Source organism: Pogona vitticeps, chromosome 5 (assembly GCF_051106095.1).
Source record: "Pogona vitticeps strain Pit_001003342236 chromosome 5, PviZW2.1, whole genome shotgun sequence".
NCBI lineage: Eukaryota > Metazoa > Chordata > Lepidosauria > Squamata > Agamidae > Pogona > Pogona vitticeps.
This window is the reverse complement of record NC_135787.1, coordinates 2,918,087-2,940,337: the sequence shown is the minus strand read 5'-3', so window position 1 is coordinate 2,940,337 and position 22,251 is coordinate 2,918,087. Positions and strand designations below refer to the sequence as shown.

The following is a 22,251-nucleotide window of genomic DNA, read 5'->3' as shown; positions in this document are numbered from 1 at the left end:
GTAGTATTTTGGGAGCCGTAGTCCATAAAAGACACCCCCACACCCCCAATCTCTCCCATGCCTTGAAACCAGGGATTTGTTCCAGTGGCCTGCTTTGCACCAGCTTTACAGCTCCATAGGAAGATTCAGCCGAAACTTAAACTTCCTGGAGTTGAAAGCAAGGGTTGCCTTTTATTTCATGTTCGTTCCCTTCCAGGCGACAGAAGGTTCACGCGCGCCTGTTTGACTGCGCGTCGAGAAAGACCTGGTTGAAGGAGAGGCTGAAAGATCGGTGGCCACACAATGGTGGCTGGCCAGACAGCCTGTAATAGGTTTGATTCTTCTCTTTCTAATCTCCAGGCCGGCTTGTCAATCCCCCATTCTTTCCCATCGGCTGCCGGCTGTCTCTGAGTGACAGGCAAGCCTTCCCCAGGCACCGGGGCCCTGTCGCAACCGCGCCGATGCTATCGCTGGGGCACAAAAGCCCGGGAAATGTCAGCGTGTTATCAAGGCGCCCGGACGGCCGCAGGGATGTGCCGAAGTGGGAGGGCCACTCTCCTCTTAGGGGGGCCATTGTCCGACTGATGGAGAAAGCAACTTGCAGGCGAAGGTGGGTACAGTATGTGTACACACACACACACACACACACACACACACACACACACACACCCCAAGAGAGAGAGAGAGTCACAGAAAGCTGATAAAGGGTGAAGACCTAAGCATGGAGGTAGAGGGTTGCTGGGGTGGCGTTAAGAGGTGGGGAGATACCTTCTCCCCTTGTGATGGAGAAATTCATTAACTAATTCTTAGATTTCTATCCTGCTTTTCCTCCAAATGAGCTCAAGGCTCCCTATTTATCGATTCATTTAAAATATTTTTATCCCACCTTTCTCCTGAAAAAGAACCCAAGCCAGCTTGCATCACTAGAAAGACAACAGGCAGAAGCTAAAAACAGCAGGTATGCAACTCTTTAAAAAAATAATTAAATAAGTATTACATCAAAAAACAGTCATGAAATCAATATTAAAACACATTTAAAACAACCGAGTGCAACCATTCATTTAAAAAACCTTCTCAGACCACCAGCGATTGAGGGAACGTTCGGGTCTCTCAGCTTTATCCTCAGAGGCAAATCATGTCAGAGAGACTCCATAGCTGGAGAAAGATTTGAACTCAGGTTTCCTAAGCCTTGCTCCAGCACTCTGCCCACCACACCACGCCGGATCCAGGAGTACAGCCGGGATTTGTGGGGAACTCCTCTGGAAGCTGGTCTATGGTGGGTCCAGATCAGGCCCATGGAGGAGTTATCGCCGGTGCAACCCCAGAGCAAAAGATCAGGGTCTCTGCGTTAGATCTAGACGTCTGAGCAACAACACAGATTTGCTTGCCATGATTTTCCCAGTGCCTGGACAGGTTTGTTACTTCCCCACCCCTGACTACATTTCCCAGAATCCCCCAGCCATCCAAAAGGACCTGTACTCCAGAAATAATCCAGTTTCTGAACTCTACGGTTTTCTGCTTCTCCAGATATACGCTGCTGCTGCTCCAGCCATCCTTGAGGTGGACCTATCTTCCCGGATACCTCTTCCTCCAAGGAAGCCATTGCAAGAAAAGTTACTTTTTTTGGATTACGGGTCTCAGATTCCCCTTCTCTCCACCTCCCAAAGGGCAATTTTCCTCCCAAATCCCAGTCCTTCTGGGAGATTTATCCAGAATACGGCTTAAAGGCTGGCTCTTACTCCCTGTCCCACTGGACGGCTTCCCCGAATCGGCCTGGAGCCCCAAGGATCCCCAGCAGGCCTGCAAGAAAGACCGGTGCTTCCTCGTGAGAATCTGAGGCACTTCCCACACATCTTACCTGTCAATGATGACGGGATCAGAGGGCGTTTCATTACGGTTCCCGCAGCTTTTTTTGTCACAGCAACGGCTAAAAGAATGAGAGAGAGAGAATTGTTGGGAGTTTGATTGGGGATTTATTTTCTTTGCAACCTCGCATGCTGCTTTGGGTAGGTTTGGCTAGGAGGGACCTTTGTGGGCTGAGGGGACTGTCAATCAATTCTGCAGTAACCAATCATTTCCTTCCTGCCCCTTTCAAAGGGACCCACCCACCTCTTTGCTCAGTGCTTTTTTCCTTCTTTTGCATCTGTTGAAGTCTGCTGCTGAAAGCAATTATGTTTTGTCAGTTTGCTGTTTGTTCTGTTGGTCTGCCAGTAAACGCAACCTTTCATTATTTCTCCTACTAATGTCTCAGAATGAGTTATGGAGATGGCAAGTGCCCGCTAGTGAGAAAGACGGGTGTACTAATCTGAGGAATTTGTAACTAATCTGCTGTGAATCTCTGCAGATACAGGAATTTAACCAAAATTCAAAACTGCAACAAGACAGGCCATCAGGAAGGGAAACGGAGGCCATGGATTTCTGGGGAGCCTTCAGTTCCCCTTCTGCTCAACATCAGCACAAATTTTACCAAACCTTTCTGTTTTCTTTTTTGTCTTCCAAAAAAGGAGCAAAGAGAAGGATTGCGGTAGGTAGATTCAGGTACCTTCAAAGGAGAGGATTCAATCAGTGGTTGGAAAAGTTACTTTTTTGCACTGGAATTTCCAGAGTCTTCCAAGCTCTGAATTTTGTATACGGGCGGTCCAATCCTAGACCCAGATATTCCCAGGCAGAAGTCCCTTAAGTGAGTGTCCCATTTAATGTTCGACTGCCACCCCTTGCTTTTGAGGTTTCAGATCAATCCTCACCGACTCCCTCTCTGTGCGACTGTGAAAATCATCCATGTTTTACACACAAGAGATATCGCCACTGTAATATATTGCTGTTGTTTTGTAAACTCCTCAGGACGGAAGCTAGTTCTTCATTTCATCCTCTTACGCTGAGCCACATGGGTGACTCTAGATTTTTTTTTGGGGGGGGGAGGCAGTTTGGCAAAGATGACTGCAATATTCCCCCTTCCTTGAGTGGCTCCTCTCCTTTTTGTACAGAAGGCAGGGAAAGTTACTTTTTTGTGGACTGGGATTCAGACAGCTGTAGTCCAAAACAGTAACTTTCCCTCTTGCCACAGTCACCCTTTGCTTGCTCTGACTTTCTCTGGGCCAGATCCTGAGTCGTGCCCAGAGGTGGAGAGCACCGCACACGGGATGGTGCTGCTGCGTCTTACTGTCAGTCCAGGTAACGCGCTCGAAGGGGGTGCACACAAAGCAACAGAAAGGAAGAGACGGTGCAAGAAGAGGTGGCCAGCGGCCTCTATCCGGCTCAGGTGGCCGGGCGGGTGTCCAGAAATCCTGATTCCCAACACCGGACCCATTGCACAGTGCCATAGATCGGAGAAAGACCCACCAAGGTCAAGGGTGTCCCAGCCCTGCACTCCTCTCTGTCTGGTATCACTGACGACTAGGACTCGATCGTGACTCTACAGGATTTTTCATTTCAAGAGGGAATACTGAGAATTCCCGCTATATTTCAGAGGAGGGCACTAGAGCACTCTAAGAGACCACGCTCGCTCTTTTGCTAACGTGCAATTCCCAGGAGCTGGAAGACTTTTGTCATAGGGCGAGCGTTTTTCCTGTGCTCCTGGGGGGCTTCTCCTTCAAGCCAGAACAACGCTGAAATGGCCTTTTCCCTGCGTGATCCATCGTTCCATTCTCCAAAAGGAGAATGATTGGTATTATGGACTAAACCGGTGGGAGGTTTTGGAGAGCGGCATCACCCACTCCTGTCATCCCAAAGTATATACATTTTTTTATTTTTCAAAAATAAACAACTGAATTTAGCACTAGATCACCTTATGGCTACATGGATGTACAGGTTTAGCACTAGTTTGCCTCTGCACGGACCAAGGAGAGGAGAGTGTGACACATCAGTATGAAAGAGAAATGGCTCTTGACAAATGACAGGGATCTAATGTGTTTCTGCAGTATGTGTCTGTCACGGGGAACGCTGGAAAACAGTTCCATTTCCCTAGTGCCCCATGATGTTTTAATGAGCCCACCGGCTTCGCCATGAACCCTATCGGGAGAACCAGGGATCGGCAGAGGGCGGGATCAAGAGAACCGGGGCGGTGGGCTGTGACACAGATCAAAGTGCATCAGATTGAAGGACCACGGTGGACACGGACAGTGGAAGAGTCCACAGTCCACAGTGTGATTATCAAAGCCAATTTTACCAATGTGTAAAACAGGCTGCAAATCAAGTCACAGGAAAGCCGAACTGTTCCGGTCCAGCTTGCGAGGGGAGCCACAGATTGGCCTCTATGGCCACGGTGCAACCTCTTCTCACACAAGAAGACGGGGAAGGGTTTTAAAAGGAATGGCCAGTCTAGTAGCCGTGTCTGGCTTGCGAGCCTCCCCTGGCAGCCTCCCCCATCCCCGGCGGCTGCTGTCAAAAGATGATGCCATTTTAAAGAAGCGGGACAGGCAGGCCTCTTCCGACGTCCACACTAGCAGCGCTTTGGAAAGTGGGGTTTTGCTTTCCGGCAACCACTTCCCGGAATCCCGCAGTCAGCACAGCCGGCCAGTGGCGGGATTCTGAGAGTCCCCGTTCAAAAAAATTAAAATGTCCAAGCTCTGCCTGGGAGTGTGGCTGTTCTTAGCAAAGAATGGGAACATTTCAAAATGGATCCTTGGGTTATGGTGAGGCAGGGCAGAAGAACATGCCTCAGTTTTTGGATGCTTCCTACTAAAAAATGATGAAGTCACTACTCATTTTCAACTTTTTTTTTTTTTAACAATTCTACCAGGTGCCATTGCTGGTGTTCAGGGTCATTAATAAGCAACGGGGTAAACGACCGAGAGCTTTAAATCCACCCTGTTGACAATGAGAGAGTTGTTATTCCACCCACGGTTCCGTCAACAAGACCCGAGGGCGTCTGAGCGGCTTTGGCTTAAACCCCCCTCCCACCTTTGCTCCCCTCCACCATCTATTCCCTGAGCCCCCAGGATCGTTAGTATGGTTCCTGGAGATCAATTAGCTCTGAAAGTTGACTCCAAGGCAGCCGCGCTAATTTGCACAAACACTGAGCTGGAGTGTCGTAAACAAGGCAGGCGTTAATGGGGCACCAGGGAGACCTCAGGGTGAGGAGCGGAGGAAGGCCTTCCCCCCCCCACGCGTGGCCCGTCCAGCTGGCCTGGGACCTGGAGCTCGGCCGAGGGCGGGAGGCCCTGCAGCAGACGTGGCCGCTATGGTGGCGAACCAGGCAGCGGCGGGTTGTTGGGCAACGGCCAAGACGGGGAAGGTGGATCCTGAAAGAAAGCTACGGGCACGCCACGAGGTCCCCAGGCACAAATGAGGAAAGCGGATGAAAAGGGGCTGAACGGGGTGGTCTTAGACTCCATCGCATGTCCCTGAGTCTTGCCATACAAAGGGACGCAACTTAATGTCCCCGTTGTTAGTTACAACACGAGTTAACCAGTGGAACCCTTTGTCAAAGGGTCAGCCATCCCTGAACAGAGGTCCTGCTGGCCCAATGAACCTGCCCTAGCAATGGGGGTAGGGGTGGGGTGGGGTCTACCAGCTCGACTCTGGCGAAGAAGCGATGGCCCTTTCATAATGACCCCGTTTGAGGTCTCTGCTTTCACTCACATAGAGCCAAGTGCCTTTTGTATGACGGCAGCTCTGAAGGTCTTGTGCTTTTTTAAATAGTTCCACAAGTTATCTTGCCATCATTTTGATTGCTGTGAACCACCCAGAATAGTGCAATGCACTAATAGGGAGCTATATAAACCTAATGATACAAACAAACAAACAAATACCTGCACAGCTGAATCAACCTTGAGGGTTGCGGTACAGAAACAACGTTTCCCATCTATGACTCAAAGGAACGGTGTTTCTGGCTATGTAAAAGCCAAGACCTCTCCTTCACCCATAAATGGACCTAAGGGTGCAATCCTATGGAGATGCAGCTCGCAGTTTGGAAAGCTCATGGAATGGCCGGGTATGAGCTTTTTTTTCTTTTTTTTTGGCCATCAGAGGATGTATGGGAAATCGTGAATCAGCTAGACTCTGTTCCATACCCAATCTGGACCTTTTCAGTCCAGCAGTAAAGGCTGCCCTTAGCCTCTGTGCTGCAAGGTTGGAAGATCAGCCGTCATGAGATCGAATCCACGCGATGGAGGGAGCTCCCGTCGCTTGTCCCAGCTCCTGCCAACCTAGCCGCTCGAAAGCATGTAAAAATGCAAGCAGATAAGTAGGTACCACCTCGGTGGGAAGGTCACGGCTTTCTGTGTCTAGTTGCACTGGCCACGTGACCACGGAAACTGTCTTGGGACAAACACTGGCTCTACGGCTTGGAGACGGGGATGAGAGTCGGACATGACTGGGCTAAATGTCAAGGGGAACCTTTACCTAACTCCTGTATGCACAGAAGAGTCACTTTAAAGGGAGAGGATCTATCCTGTCCAGCACAATGAGATGTGATCCTTTCTCACTGTCTGATCACACCCTATGCCTCTTTAACAGATACTTCACCTTGAACCCCTTTCCTGGGAGAAAGGTGAGATATAAATAATGATAAATATATAAACACACATGCACCCAAGCCAGGGGCCATCCTTCCTGCCCTGTAGCAGCAAAATCCGTTAAACCATCCAAGCACAGTGCAAAAAGCTGCCTCCTAATGCTGCACACTTTGAGAATATATATACATACCGATTTATTTATTTGAAATCCAGAGAAATCTAAAGCATTTTGTATCCATTTCCGTGGGGTGACCCCGGGCAAGTATTAAAACCAAAGAAGAGAAAGCCTTCCTCCCCAAAGGTGCTTCGTTTTGGCCCAGGGGAAGATTGCTATGGGACCTCGGTTGCTTCTTTCAAAGCCCACCCCATGGTCCAAGCCTCTCTCCCTGGTGGCCAGTGATATCTCCGATCACTGATTGGAGTGAACACTCACTGTTATCTCTGATCACTGACTGGAGTGAACATTCACTGTTATCTCTGGTCACTGACTGGAGTGAACATTCACTGTTATCTCTGATCACTGACTGGAGTGAACATTCACTGTTAACTCTGGTCACTGACTGGAGTGAACATTCACTGTTATCTCTGGTCACTAACTGGAGTGAACATTCACTGTTATCTCTGATCACTGACCGGAGTGAACATTCACTGTTATCTCTGATCACTGACTGGAGTGAACATTCACTGTTATCTCTGATCACTGACCGGAGTGAACATTCACTGTTATCTCTGATCACTGACTGGAGTGAACATTCACTGTTAACTCTGGTCACTGACTGGAGTGAACATTCACTGTTATCTCTGGTCACTGACTGGAGTGAACATTCACTGTAATCTCTGATCACTGACTGGAGATATCAGCAGGGCATTCCTTAGTTGACTGTGCGCTTGCTGATGCCGATGCTAGAAGGTCTAGCTTCACCCCGGCCCCAAAATATTCCCCAACCCCTCTTTGATAACACGCCTGTCCCCCTCACAAGCTTCAGGATTTGTCTTTCACAGGGGTGCAGCTCCATCTTTAAACTCCGACTGCCATTTTTTGCCACCTTCTCTGATAATCCTTCTCATGCCAAAGCAACCCAAACACAGCGATTGGTTTCAAATCCTCTCCTTAAATGTTAGCAAACTATCCTTAGCTCCAGGTTCTTTCATGAAATGTCCGGGAAGGGTACATGCTAGATTAGAAATAATTCAGATCTCCCTCTTATTGAGTAAGAGGGTGGATGGGCTTGGCAGTGGAACTCACCTGCACATGATTTCATGTGTCAACAACACTCGGCACATCTCCGGGTTCTTGTCTTGACCTTCATAAATTATTGCCTGGAAACGGAGTGGGAACAAAAAAAAAGTATGATTTTTATGGTGAGCCAAGGTATTAGGCAGCTCAGCACATCCTTCATTTTTCACAGGCCAAGCAAACATTTGGTGAATAAACAAACGAACAAAAGGAATTTTAAAATAAATAAATTTAAGCCCCACCTCTAATTGGTGGAAATTTTACCCAGTCACTCCTCTAGTTTCTAAGTTTCCACCAGCTTCCAAACAAAAAATCCTAAGGATAATATCTAACTTATTTGCGAAGGATTTCATGTCCAGGATCCGATGGTTGTTGTAGGTTTTCCGGGCTGTTTCGGCCATGTTCCAGAGGTTTTTCTTCCTAACGTTTCGCCAGTCTCTGCAGCCGGCAGCTTAAGAGGACAGGTGTCAGAACTCTGTCTGTGTTCTGGTGAAAAGGCTGAGATACAAATATTCAACTATCCCACACACTACACCAGAACGCAGACAGAATTCCTATTCCAGTCCTCTGAAGATGCCCATGGCCACAGAGACTGGGGAAAAGTTAGGAAGAAGAACTTCCAGAACATGGCCAAACAGGCCGGAAAACCTACAACAACCATCAAATATCTAAGGGTTTATCAGGCCTGAATTGCTTGCTGCCAATGTTTTGCACTTCCAAAATGATCCTTTATTGAAAGGGCGCTTTGAGCCTTACCGGAAGCGCTCTGCCCCAGGTATGAAGGCAGCTGCACTCTCGGCTGGTCATGGCAGCTGCGAGTTACTTTAGAGCACTGGGACAATTAGTTACAAAGTTACTCTTGGTGTTTAGGTAACACCCACGTAACTCTGGAATGAGGAGTAACAGCAATTTTTTTTCCAATTTTCCATTAAAATGGCATTTTAGAGGCATCTTGACAATTGGTTTTCCAGTTTTATGACATTCTTAACTGACAAGATGTGTAATTCTTCCATTTTTCTTTTTGTATTTTTATATTTCCAAGGTGCAATATCAGAAATGGCCACTAGAGGGAAACAAAGAATATTTCCATATACATTTTTCTGGCCTGTTGGAAATTGCAATGCCAAAAAATAGTATTAATAATAATAAGGCCACATTAAAACATAACACTTAGTCTTTAAGGTGTCACCGCGGTCTTGTCTTTCATATTTGTTCTTTTGTTTTTTAATTATTTTTAATTTTTATTTTGTTTTTACTTATAACCTATAATAAAATGGAACACAACAAGCTTGAGTAATCAGAGATGTGACAATAGCTGCCAAGGAGTAACTAAAAGTAATGAGCAATAATGCAGTGTGCCCCTTTAAAATGCAATGTTTTGAGTCCTGGCTGATCAATTAGGTTATCAACAGTTTCTGCAGCTTATAAACACTCACCCTACGAGCAGGATTGGTTCAGATATAATCTCATTTAAATGATAAAACCCAATCCCACTTAAATGTTAGACTCCCTTTAGAACAGGGCACATGGGGAATGGATGTCTTGTTTTCTAGCTGTTCATATTAATTACATTGAAAACAAGGAGCACACCCTGCGTGCAGCTTGTTTTTAAGAAAAATCTCAGCATCCGGGATGATCAAACAGGTGAGAGCCACGTTTTGTGGCCTGTGTGTGACGTGTGTCTTATCCTTGCTCAAAAGTAAAAAATTTGTCAAAGTGCAAAGTGAACTTCTCCCTAAGAAAGCAGAAATCACTCCCGCACAACAGAATGCTCTGCAGGCCAGTGGTCTTAACCTGGGCTCAAACATTCTTATCAATATATTGTATGGATTTTTAGTTCCACAGAGTCCTAGAATCCTGGAGTTGGAAGGGGCCTCTTAAGGCCATCGGATCCAAACCCCCGCTCAAGGCAGGAATCCAAATCAACGCAGCTCTCAGACAGACGGATGTCTAAATTTCTCTTGAAGGCTTCCAGTGTTGGAGCACTCACTCATCACCTCTCGAGGCCATGGGTTCCCTTGTTGTACTACTCTATCAGTTAAGAAGTTTTTCCTGATATTCCACTGAAATCTAGATTCCTTTCACTTGCACTCTGGGACGATTGAGAACAGATACTGCCCCTCCTCTGTATGACAGCCTTTCAAGTATTCGAAAAGTGCTATCGTGTCACCTCTCAAGTTTTCTTTTCTCAAGGCGAAATAAGACTTCTTCCAGTCTTTCCTCACAGGGCTTGGTTTCCAGCCCCCAGATCACCCTTGTGATCAGCCTTCTGCAGAACTGGCTCCAATATGTCTGGTGTCCTTCTTAAAGTGCAGCGTCCAGACTTAGGCACAGGGCTAACTAGTGCTGAATAGAGGGGGACTGATTCATAGTTCATGAGATTTGGAGACTCTACTTCTTGTTAATGCAGCCTGAAATAGCATTTGCCTTTTTTGCAGCCACATCGCACATTTGGCTCATGTTCAGCTCGTGATCTGTGACGATTCCAAGATCCTTCTTGCATGTAGTTTTACTGACTTTTTCAAACAGATTTATCAAACTAATTAGTTGAATAAACATGGTAGTTGTTGATAAGGTTGTTAAAGGAACACACACATAGATCTACCATCTCTCTTCACTGCTCTCCCCTGGAATGACTCTCATTTAAGAGCCTGGGGTCTTAAATTTCATACAACAATGTACCCCAAATAACGAAGCCTTTCCCTCCATCCCAGGATGCTGGACCCCCCCCCACACACACACCTTGTTTCTCTGCCAGCTGGCCCTTTGGCCATTCCATGTCTGGGCTATTCCACAAGATAGGACATTTTTCCATTCAAAACATTTCCTGGGGCCCAGAAAACTAGCATCTCAGAGAGAATATTAAAGCTACCCTCCTTCTCACTCTTATGTTCTTCGTCTATGCTAATGGATGGCAACGAAGAAGAGAAAAATGACAATAGAGGTGGTCGTTTTGAGACCTGGCACAGAGCCATCTGCCCGACGTGAGCCCCAGCTTCTCCAGAATCAACCGGTGATAGTCTTGCTTCTCTGCGCAGGGCCTGGCCCTTCCTTGGTGCTAAGTTGGTATTAAAGAGCAGAGGCGTCCCATGTGCCCGTTAGAATCATTAATGGTGTTGATTAATTATGGTGAAGCATAATGAAGTGTTTTCTTGTTATTTGCAAGAGAGGGGTTGTTTCCCTCTGGTTTTCTGCCTCGAGGGGAAAAGGTTAGAAGCACAACAAACTCAGCTCCTCTTGCATGGATCCTGCCTGGCTCGGCTTACGGGGGCAAAAAAAGCACGGATTGTTAGCGATGCCTGGTCTGGGATAGCTTGAGGGCTGTGGACTGTGCCCTGGCGTCTTCTAGGCTCTTGAAATCTGTCCAGTTTGGGGGGGGGGCATTGCCACTTCCTGTGGAAGGGAGTTCCACAGTTTAAATACGTGCTGGGAAAGCATGCTTCCTTTTCTGCTTCCTGAATCTCCCGCTGTTCATTTCGGCCAATGACCCTTCCAACACATTCCCACCCCCCACCCCCCGCTCGGTTTCTCATGCTAAGAGGAGGAGAGAGAAGGCTTTGCTTGTGTCCTTTCCTCCGTCTGGACATGGCTCAAATTTCACGGGGTCACCCCACTTCTCCCCCTGCAAGAGATTGCTGTGATTCTTTACCTCTTTTAGATTCCAAGAACGTAAAAGTCTATGAAGCCTCTTGCACTCTCCCTGTCCTGGTTTACTCAAGGCACAAATCTGGCCCCATCTTTACGAAGGCCACTGGACCTCCCCCACGGCTGCCCGGATGGCCACCCAGAGAATTCTAAGCCTTTCCCTTCAATGTAGGGAGACAGCAGGAGTGGTTGTGCCAGTTGGGGGATTCTGGGAGCTGTAGTCCCTCCCAGCAAGCTCTTCTCCAAACTCTGACCGACAGGCACATAGTATTCCACCTCCATAGGTGTTTGGTTATGTCTAATCAACAACCGTGTGTTATCAAGTCATTTCCGGTTTATGGGCACCCGCTTCGGGGTTTCCCAGGTAGAGAAGACTCAGACGTGGTTTCCCCTTCCCTTCTTTTGGCAATGCCCTGGGACTACGGTGCAGCTGGCCCAAGGCCACCCAGGCTGGCTTTTCTCCCAGGAGGGACAGTCAGGAATGGAACCCCCAACCTCTGGCTTTGCAGGCAGAGACCTGAGCCCCTGCATTATCCAGCCAACTTCAAAGTCATGGCCTGCCAAGTCACTTCTGAATTATGGCAACTATTTTTCAGGATTTTCCAGGCAGAGAAGACTCAGAAAGTGGTTTCCCGTTCCTTTCTTCTGTGGCAGGTGGCGGGAGACACATATACCACTGGGACTCCCAGGAGGCCCAGCAGGAAATCAAACTCCCAACCTCTGGCTCTGCATCCAGAGACCTAAACCCCAGAGCCCTTGATCCCCCTTTGGTGTCGTCTCCGCTAGGGCCATCCAGGCGGAGGCATTCCTCCCCCCCAGCCCATCCCACCGCCAGCACTGGACGCCGTTACCTGCTTGGACATGGAGTCAATCAGCCGGACGTAGAGGTCCTGCTCCGTCCGAAGCCCTGCAGGGAAGCAGAGGGAGAGGAGACGTCAGTGATGGGGAAAGCGGCTCTTTTTTCCCCCTTGGATCACAGCTCCTAGAATAGGTCAGCCAGCTGGGAAATTCTGCCAGACGCGGCCCATCAGATGAACCCCTCTGGCCTCCGGGATCCCCCTAGGTCCCAGGGATGTTTGGGCTCGAATCCCAAGTCTGAGTCCCTATTAAAAACGAGTCCCCCCCCCAAAGGGAAAAAAGGGAGGAGGTGGGTAGGTTCCGAGTTTTGAGCCGAGTCGGGGGTGGGGGAACCCAAGACAAGTCAGAGTTGAGCCACTGGTGTGATGGGAAAGGCGAAGAAGTCTATCAGTAACAGTGGGGATGCTAAGAGGGGGAATCTGTTGGTCCTTCCCGTTCTGATTATCCCCCGATTGCTTTGGCCCTGTGAAGGGTAAGCTCATTTTATCCCACTTCCACTGACCTGGCTTCCCTCCTCTACCTACCTACCAAGAAGACCAGAAACGACCCTTCACTGTGGATCGTCCTCCCCAGATGGTACCCTCCAGATATGCTGGACAGCACCTCCCACCACTCATTCTCCTGGATGGGGATGATGGGACCTAGAGTCTGCCACCTCTATAGGGTTAGGGGTCAGAGAAGGATGGTGCTCAGCGTAACAAGGGATTCCTGCAGCTCCACCATGTTGCGTGGTTCCCAAGAGGGTAAGGGTTCCTGGGAAAAGTCCCTTCTGCTTTCCCCAACCCTCTCCAGGTTCCCAGGAAATGAAAGAAGGTTAATTTGTTTGAGAAGCTTAACGAGGATCCTTAGCCTTCGGTGGTGGTGGAGATCAACTTTGGGGCCAAATGAAGGACAGTCTGGTTTTAATTTACGTGAACCCTACAGAGTTTCTTTGACAAGGCCAGCAAAGAGATTATAAGAAGAATTAGAAGAGAGATAAACCCGAACGTCTCTCACCCACCGGTTCCCTCCATCATTGCAATACAGAATGTGAAAGATGACGGTCCAAGTATCCCACTGCAAGGGTCCTGAGCCCCCTTCTTCCACCCTACAGCCCCTGACACCAGAGACAAGGCACAGCCTCTGAGACCCACCCGTCTCCTCGTCGGCACCCAGGGAGATCTTCCCCTTGGGGCCAACAAAGGAATTTAATTTAGCACCAAAGGGACTTATGCTCACCGTTGCTGTACAGCAGTTGTAACCGGTAGTGAATGCCGTTGTTGGTTTTCTCTCCATTCTGCTCCTGAAAGAAGGTGGGAAGCCGATGAAAACCTGTCTCGTGACCCCCGTCTCTCTACGGTCCGGGGACGCCCCAATCCAAAAATCCCAGCTCAGCCTTAAAAAATCTCCCCGGGCAACCTTGGCTGAGTTACTCCCTCCCTCTACTCAGACGTCGCTCTCATGGTACTGACTTACTCCCAGGAATGTGGCCTGGAAGCACGGAGCCACTGCTGCCACCGGGCGATGCTGTGAAATCACAACCGCGGCAATCTGCTGGCCACTTACTTTGTCCTTCTCCACAAAATCAATGAAGGAGGTCCTCTCGATCTCCACGGGTTGCCCGTGCCGGTCGTACATGGCCAGGACGAAGTGGAAGAAGTTGGACTTCCTGAGGTTGGAAGGCGGCTGCTTCTCAAAGTGAGCCCGAGCCAGCCCAACACCGCTGGGAGGGAAAGAGGATAAAAAGAAGGGTGTTAGTTATACGGGGGGGCGGAGGGTGGGGAGCTGATTGGTTCATCGTACCTCCAGCAGCGAGCTTGTGGGGGTAAGGATCCCTCCCCAGACTCTAAGACCTGGGTGGCTGTGGCCACCTGCAAAATGAATCAACAGGACAAGACACACACAAGACCTTCGGAGATCGGTGTCGTACTGGTTACAACCTGTAGCCAGAATGTCAGGGGGCATCCCGTGACATTTGGCCCTAAAGTATGATGACACCTGGGTTAGATTCAAAAGCCAAAACGAATGGAGTGCAACAATTCAGTTCTAGGAGCTCAGCTCTGATCTTATCCCATTTGAGGAGGTTGGGGGGGTGTTTGATGGAAAAAGGTATGGGCACAGCCAGGAGATAGTGGGAATGCTGTAGACGTAGTATATCTTGACTTCAGCAGAGCTTTTGAGAAAGGGCCCCATGATATACTGATTATCAGGCTCGTGGGTGGTGGGCTGGACAGAACAAGTGTAGATACGCAGTTGGTTACAGAATTGTACTCTGAGAGTGCTTGTCAATGACTCCTTCTCCCATTGGGAGAAGGTCACAAGTGGGGTACCATGAGGCTCAACCCCGGGACTGGTGCTCGCCAACATTTATATCAATGACTTGGATGAGATGGTGCAGGAAATGCTTGCCAAATTTGTACATGTCACAAAATTGGGTGGAATAGCATTAGTACCCTGGAAGACAGAAACAAAATTCAAAAAGATCTGGATAGGTTTGAGCACTAGGCTGATAAGAACAGAATGAAATTCAACAGGCATAAGTGCAAAGTTCGACACCGAGGAGGGAAAACCAAATGCACAGTTCCAAGATGGGGGATACCTGGCTCAGTCATGCTGCCAGTGAGAAGGATCTTGGGATTGTTGTAGATCACAAGATGAATATGAGCCAACAGTGTGATGTGGTTGCAAAACAAGGAAAATGTGATAACTTCTGCATTTATGGAAACATCATTTCCAAATCCTGTGAGGTGCTTACTAGTCTCCCTCTGTTCAGCATTGGTGAGGCTTCACCTAGAGTCTTGTGTCCAGTTCTGGACATCACATTTCAAGAAGAATGCTAACAATTTGGAGCAAGTTCAGAGGAGGGCAACAAGGATGATGATCAGGGGACTGGATATCAAGCCCTATCAGGAAAGACCAAAGGAACTGGGCATGTTTAGTCTCAAGAAAAGAAGACGGAGGGGAGATCCGATAGCACTTTTCAAATACTGTACTTGAAAGGCAATCATCAAGAGGAGGGGCAGGCTCCGTTCTCAATCATCCCCAAATGCAGACACATAATAATGGGATCAAGCTACAGGAAGTCAGATTTAGGCTGAATATCAAGAAAAAAAATAAACTGTTAAATTAACTGTTAGAGCAGCAGAACAATGGAACCCATGACCTCAGAGGGAAGTGGTGAGCGCTCCAACCCTGGAGGCCTTCAGGAGAATATTAGACAGTCATCCCTCTGATCTGCTTTGATTTGGATTCCTGCATCGAGCCGGGGGTTGGACTTGATGGCCTTAGAGGCTCCTTCCAACTCCATTATCCTCTGATTCTAAGATGCTAAGAGCATTCACCATCATAGCAGTACTAGAAAACCTCTTTTTCTACCCTGCTTTATCTAAAACAGAGAAGTCCTGGGAAAGTCAGACATTAGATACGTCAATTTGCAGGACTATGACTCCCAGTCCTGCCACTCTCTCCAGAATCTGGGCACGCTAGACTGGAAAAGTAACTTCTAGAGCTCTGCTCCTCCTCATCCGCTGGAGGAAAAAAATATAAAAGTTCTCGCTCGCTCAAAAAGATGGAAGGAGCGGGAGTGAGAGGGTCTTTGAAGCAACCCCGGGCCAGCGATGTGGCTGAGTTGATCTCTCGCATGGCATCAAAACGGTTGAAGCCTCGCCAGTTCTTTGGTCTAAAATTTTGCAACTCTAGAAGGATCAGGAAAGAGGAAAAGGAGATAAAATAAGCAAGGAACAGACATGCAGAGTTGTGCTTTCTGGAGTGCTGCAGCATTTGGGGGGGGGGGGCTGAATTTCAACACGTGAGATGTGGCACCTAGTAGTCCTCACTGAGTTATGAATGTCCCGGAAGGACCTGGGGCCTCTCTCTCTCTCTCTCTCTCTCTCTCTCTCTGTGCGACTGACTCCACAGATCTCCTCCAGTGATAAAAGTGGGAAGGAACAGACCTGTGTAGGCTGCCCAGAGGAAAGACAGGATAAGACGTAGCTGATCCATCAGCAAAGAATGAAGCTCACACAGTCAGTTCGGAACCCATGGTGTGGATTGTTTGTGTTTTTAACCCTATCCAAAATGATTTGGAAGGTCTCCGGCAGTGAAGACAAGATTTCTCCTTCCCCCCCCCCCCATAGACTGAAGATTCAGCCACAGGATTGTGAGCAGTCCACAAGGGGTTTGTCTTTTCTTACAAACAGAACCCAGGAGAACATCAGCCCTAACATCTGACGCCAAACATCTTCGCTTTCTACTTTATTCATGGCACAGAAAAAGCTGAGCGGCTGGTTGGCTCTCCGCTGTATGAGCCCGGACTCACGCTTGCCTGGGCAAGGGGAAAGGTGCACAAATTAACACAAGGAGGGTGTTAATTAACACAAACACCCATTAACCTATTCTGCTCCTAGCACCAACATGAATGCATCTGTCACTTCTGCTTTCTCTTGCATTCCATTTTTCAAAATGTCTTGTTGATCCCACCTTTTTTTTAAAAAAAATCTCTATTTTGGTAAGTTCTTATGAGAATCAAAATCAACTTACTCCACACAGGGGATCCGGAATCTAGTTTTTAGGGGCCATGCGCTCAAAGTCCCACTGGCTGGGGAAGCAAAAGTCAGGGTCTTACACTTCCTCGCATGCAAACTTTTCGGATCTCGTGATCTTTTTGCTCACGTTTACGAAGAAGCTGGCAGGAAAGCTTGAGCCAAATACGGTCTCTCTCCTGGCATGGCGTTCTTTCCAGGAACGCCTGGCAAAACAATGCCACCTGTCGGTCTTTTTGCCTACTACAGGAGGAGGATTCCTTCGGCTTTGGGATTGATGCCTGACTCAAACAAACAAAATAACGTATTCGCGAAAGCTTTCACGGCCGGGATCTAATGGTTGTTGTGGGTTTTTCGGGCTCTTTGGCCGTGTTCTGAAGGTTGTTCTTCCTGACGTCTCGCCAGTCTCTGAGGCCGGCATCTTCAGAGGACAGGAGTAGGAACAGGCATGGACAGAGTTCCTACTCCAGTCCTCTGAAGATGCCCATGGCCACAGAGACTGGCGAAACGTCAGGAAGAACAACCTTCAGAACACGGCCAAAGAGCCCAAAAAACTCACAACAACCGAACAAAATAACTATGCAAGACTAAGGTCACTCCATGATCACTGCAGATGGTGACAGCAGTCACGAAGTGGAAAGAAAGCGATGGCGAACCTCGACAGCATCTTAAAAAGGAGAGACATCATCTTGCCAACAAAGCTGGCAAAGCTATGCTCTTTCCAGGATCGATGTGTGGAAGTGAGAGCTGGACCATCAAGAAAGCAGACCGCCGAAGGATTGGTGCTTTTGAATTGTGGTGCTGGAGGAGGCTCTTGAGAGTCCCCTGGACTGCAAGGAGAACAAACCTATCCATTCTAAAGGAAATCAACCCTGAGTGCTCCCTGGAAGGACAGATCCTGAAGTGGAGCCTCCAATACTTTGGCCATCTCATGAGAAGAGAAGACTCCCTGGGAAAGACCCTGATATTGGGAAAGAGTGAAGGCAAGAAGGGGAGGACATTTCTGTGCTTCTAGTAAAGGGGAAAAAATAAATCTTACCAAAAATTCAGAACTCTGCCACAGAAAAGACACGGGGGGGGGGGGGAAGTAACACATCAGATCTATCTTCTTATCCCACCCCTACCCTGTCTCCACTGTTTCAAATCAATTTCTACCTGGATTTCTCCCCCCCCCCCCCCTGTATTCCAGCAGCTCATGTTAATTCCAGTGCTGCTTGAACTATGCTCAAAGTGAGCGTCAAGAATATTGTTTGCCTTGACACATTTTAGGTAACAATCTGATATATGCACAGCTGTAAATTTTAAACCATAAACCAAACAACTAATAACCAGGAGCAGGAGTAGAAATCTAACTGAAATACCAAAATAGTCGGCTCCTCATAACTTGGCAGAATGCATATGTACATATAGGGATGTCGTGGGAAGGAAAGGAGAGATAACGGGTCCCCTAATTGGGAGAAACACAGCCCATAAATAAAACAAACAAATAAAGAAAAGAAAGGAAAGCTATTCAAGCTTTTTTTTTTTACAAGGGAACAGATTGGACACATTTAGAGCCATCACAGAAAAGACCCTGCTCCTTCTGGGGATTATTCTAACCTCAAAAAAGAATGGTGTCTCAAATACTGTTGGTTTTTCATAAAACCTGGTCCGGGGGGGGGCACTCATGGGAGAGAGCCGTTCTCTCCTGGAGATTTAAAATATAGACAATGAAATGTCCGAAGGGGGCGTCTTTGAATTGGCTCAGAAGAGAACCAGCCGTCAAGGCAGCTGTGTTGGATATGTAGAGATTGTCTTGGACTTTAATTCTCATCAGGCATAGCCAGTGGTGAGACATGATGGGAGTTGTAGTCCAGGACCCTGAGCTGCCTAACACCATCTTCCCAGAAGTGTATTTCGTTTGGTTTAACAGGGCTTCTTCCGATGCAGGCGGATGCAGGGAACCGCCGCTGCCGCCAAACCTCTGCGAGATCCAGGTGGCATGATCTCATGCTGGGATAATTTTTGAATCATGGGTTTCTGAAACTATTAACTTCATTTATAGCAAAAGCTGCTACGGGTCATTTCCTTTAGCACTTTAGCCGTCAGACATGGGACCTGCTATGATAGAGCCACCTCCATGAACATGGAGATTCAGACCTTCAGAACGGAGTCCACACAGACAGTCCTGGCTCTGAAGCAGATCAGTCAGAGATGGGAAAAGTTACTTTCCCGGATGCACAAGGCCCCAAAGCCCACAGCCATGTTAAAACCCAGGAGGAGTTGTCTTTCTTCATTGTAGTACTGAGTGACACAGCAAGAAGAGCGAATTCTGTCTCGTTTTTAGCCACATCCCTTCCTAGGTCTTGATGCTAAACCTCACAGCCAAAGCTGGGGAAAAGTTACTTTCCCAGAGTATAATTATGTATTTATTTTATTGGATTTCTACCCTGCCCATCTCGACCAGAGGTCTACTCTGGGCGGCAAGAGGAGACCTTCTCCTATCTCAGCCAGCCTGGCCATTGCTAGAACAGCCCTGGCGCTCTGGAAATTTCCTCCGAAAAAAAAAATCTCCTGTTCACGAATTACAGATTTTCTTTGTTGGGGTGGTGGTGGCAAGGGAAGGGATTTAAGGTGGTGGGATTCTGTCCCGCACAGCTTTCTACTCTAAGCTGCTGTTCCCCAGATCAGTTTGAGACAAGCCCCACTACCCCTGGCATGGATGATGATGGTGGATGTTGTTGTCTAATTCATGCCGGAGAAAGTTGGAGAAGGCTGGTATCGGTCATTTTGTCCAAATGGATGTATTTTGCATTCTTCCTGGGAGAAATGACCAGTTCTCGGATTCTGTGTCTCTAAAACCTTGCATATCACTTTGACTCTAACACTCAACCTGGATTCTTGGGATTTTTGGAGGAAAAGGAGCTTCTCCCAGTTCTTTAATTTTACTCAAAATTCTGCATTTTGAAGGGGCCACCTTGCAATGCGTCTTCTGTTTTGAACACTGGATTTTGTTTCACAGCTCCAGTGGTGGTGGTGTGTGTGTGTTTGTGTGTGTGTGTGTGTGTGTGTCTCTCTCTGTATGTGTGTGTCTGTGTGTGTGTTTTTGGTGGGGTGTGGATTTCGGAGAGAAACATCATCCCCTCCGGTTCTCTCCAGGGAGACTGTCTGCTCAAAGCTTGAACCAGCTTGTAATAAAATCTGGCCTGCCGTGTAAGAGAGTCGCCCGGGCCTTTCCGCTCTTATCACACAGACGGAGCTGACAGAATCAAAAAAGGCCTCGCTGCTGAGCGCCGACAACCCCCCTGCGGTGCTTCTCAAAACCCTCCGGGCCTGGCCAGCAAATCTGCGCTCCGAATGAACTCTGCGCTCAGCTGGCGAGGTTCTGCCACCTCGTGAGAAGGAAGGCAGAACGGAAGGCTTCGCCGCCATCCTTCTTGATTAGGTCGGCCGCCACTGTCTCAGCCGTGCTTTCTACAGGGACCATAACCACACTTCATCCAAAAAGGGGGGAAATTCATCCCCAGGAAAGAGGGTACCTGAGCGGCATGAGATTTGTAGACACTGATGGGTTTGTATAGGTGCCAACCGAGGCTAAAGCCTGCCTAAGTCTTAAGATCTTTGGGGGAGGCCCTTCTCTGTCCTGATGCCACTGGAGGTATGAGAGAAGATGCTCTTGGCGGCTGATCCCAGGCTCCGGAACCCCCCACTGAGAGGGTTCAAGATGGTGCCCTCTCTCTCTCTCTCTGTTTCCCCTTCCCTTGGCAGGCAAAGACTCTCCTGTTCATGCAGGCTTGTGGCATATAAGCTGGTTTGCTACTGAAGGGGGTTTAACTTGCTGGCCAGGATTTGCCACTATGCAAATGTTGGAGTTACTGCAACTTTGCATGCAACTTGACTAATCCCAATGAGTTCTAGATCAAAAATAACATAAAATAAAAACGTGACCAAGCATACAGTGCCCAGAATACACCAGACGACATAAGCAGTGACCAGAAAAAGTAACTTTTCCAAGCTCTAATCCTGACCCTTAAACCTCATTTCTAAGAAGCTAAGTCTCGCCGGAGCGTGTTCAAGCTTCCGTTTTGAGGGACAGAGGAGTTGTGATGGTTCCTCTTTTTGAGGGTCTCCAGCTGTTTGGGGACTGGTCTGGTCAAGGGGACGTGGTGGCGCTGCGGGCTAAACCGCAGAAGCCTATGCTGCAGGGTCAGAAGACCAAGCAGTCGTAAGATCGAATCCATGCGACGGAGTGAGCGCCCGTCGCTTGTCCCGGCTCCCGCCAACCTAGCGGTTCGAAAGCATGCAAATGCAAGTAGATAAATAGGGACCACCACCTCAGTGGGAAGGTAACAGCGTTCTGTGTCTAAGTCGCACTGGCCATGTGACCACGGAAGATTGTCTTCGGACAAACGCTGGCTCTATGGCTTGGAAACGGGGATGAGCACCGCCCCCTAGAGTCGAACACGACTGGACAAAAATTGTCAAGGGGAACCTTTACCTTTACCTGGTCAAGGGCTGACTGGAAGAGGAAGAAACAGATTTGGGAACAGCAGAGAGATCAAGGACCCTGAAGTTACCCATCATCCCCGGGAAGCAAGGTCTCAGCAGCCAGGGGGGGCACAGGCTGTCTCATCAAAACCCTTTCCCCATCCGGGGAGAAGGACTGCAATTCTGCTTAAATCTTAAAAATCACTTCTGATTTTGCATCGTCTTATTTGGCAGGTGCGATCTGATGCACATTTCTGCCCACTTTTGTCCTCTTGCATGGGAAACTGGTCTTCCTTTTTGGTGAATGCAATTGTCCTCTGGGGGGGGGAATGCTAGAGAAAGGGGGGTCCCCTCAAATATCCCTACGTCCCTTTGCTTGAATTCAGCAAACGGACCAAGCAGCAAACAAGGCATTCTCAGCCAACCTGGGCTGTCGTGAAGTCCCAGCAGGAAACAAACAAACAAACAAAAAACCCACAATGACCTTAGAACTGCAGAGCTGGAAGGGACCCTGTGGATCATCTAGTCCAGCCTCTGTCAAGTGGAAGGATTCAAACTCCCAACCTAACCACTGAGCTATCCAGCAGATCTAGTCATAGTTTCACAGGATTTTTTTTCCAAGTAGGTTTAGCACTCAAAGTTGCTCTCTGGCCACTATCCATGAGCACACTCACACCCACATACAAACACACAACGGTACCACAAGGGATCACACAGGGTCACTTGGAAAAAACACTCAACCCCAACCAACCCTCTTGTCAAAATTTGCTGGAGGAAAAAAGCAAATTCTGCAGGACATGCGTTTAGCTAAAGCCTTCTGCCGTCTTAAGGGGTACCCTTTTTTTTTTGGAGGGGGTGAGGACACATGAGGAAGATTCCCTCCCCTGCACCCCAGTCCAGCTGAGGGAGGGGCCAGGAGAAGTTGCTCTCTTCTACAGCCATCCCTTGCCATGGTGGTTTCAAACAATTTAGTCCTGATCCAATTTATCTTGGGGCCAGGTTTAGTACCTAAGACAGAGCAAAGAATAAAAGCAAGCTTTTAGTTGACGGTCTAAAACAGGGGTGAGGAAACTGTGGCCCTCCTGACTAC

At 48.3% G+C, this 22,251-nt stretch overlaps 1 protein-coding gene across 2 annotated transcripts in view; it reads right to left on the bottom strand.

Annotated features, from left to right (window-relative positions):
- Window positions 1-22,251, bottom strand: part of LOC110086610 (transcription factor COE1) — a 101,133-nt gene that overhangs the window by 47,210 nt on the left and 31,672 nt on the right. For both annotated transcript variants that reach the window (XM_078394426.1, XM_078394427.1), the window contains exons 3-7: window positions 13,720-13,876; window positions 13,393-13,456; window positions 12,168-12,223; window positions 7,681-7,754; window positions 1,838-1,906 (exon numbers count right to left, since the gene is read on the bottom strand). In XM_078394426.1, coding sequence (XP_078250552.1) covers window positions 1,838-1,906; window positions 7,681-7,754; window positions 12,168-12,223; window positions 13,393-13,456; window positions 13,720-13,876 — 420 coding nt within the window. The remainder of the gene's footprint in view (window positions 1-1,837; window positions 1,907-7,680; window positions 7,755-12,167; window positions 12,224-13,392; window positions 13,457-13,719; window positions 13,877-22,251) is intronic.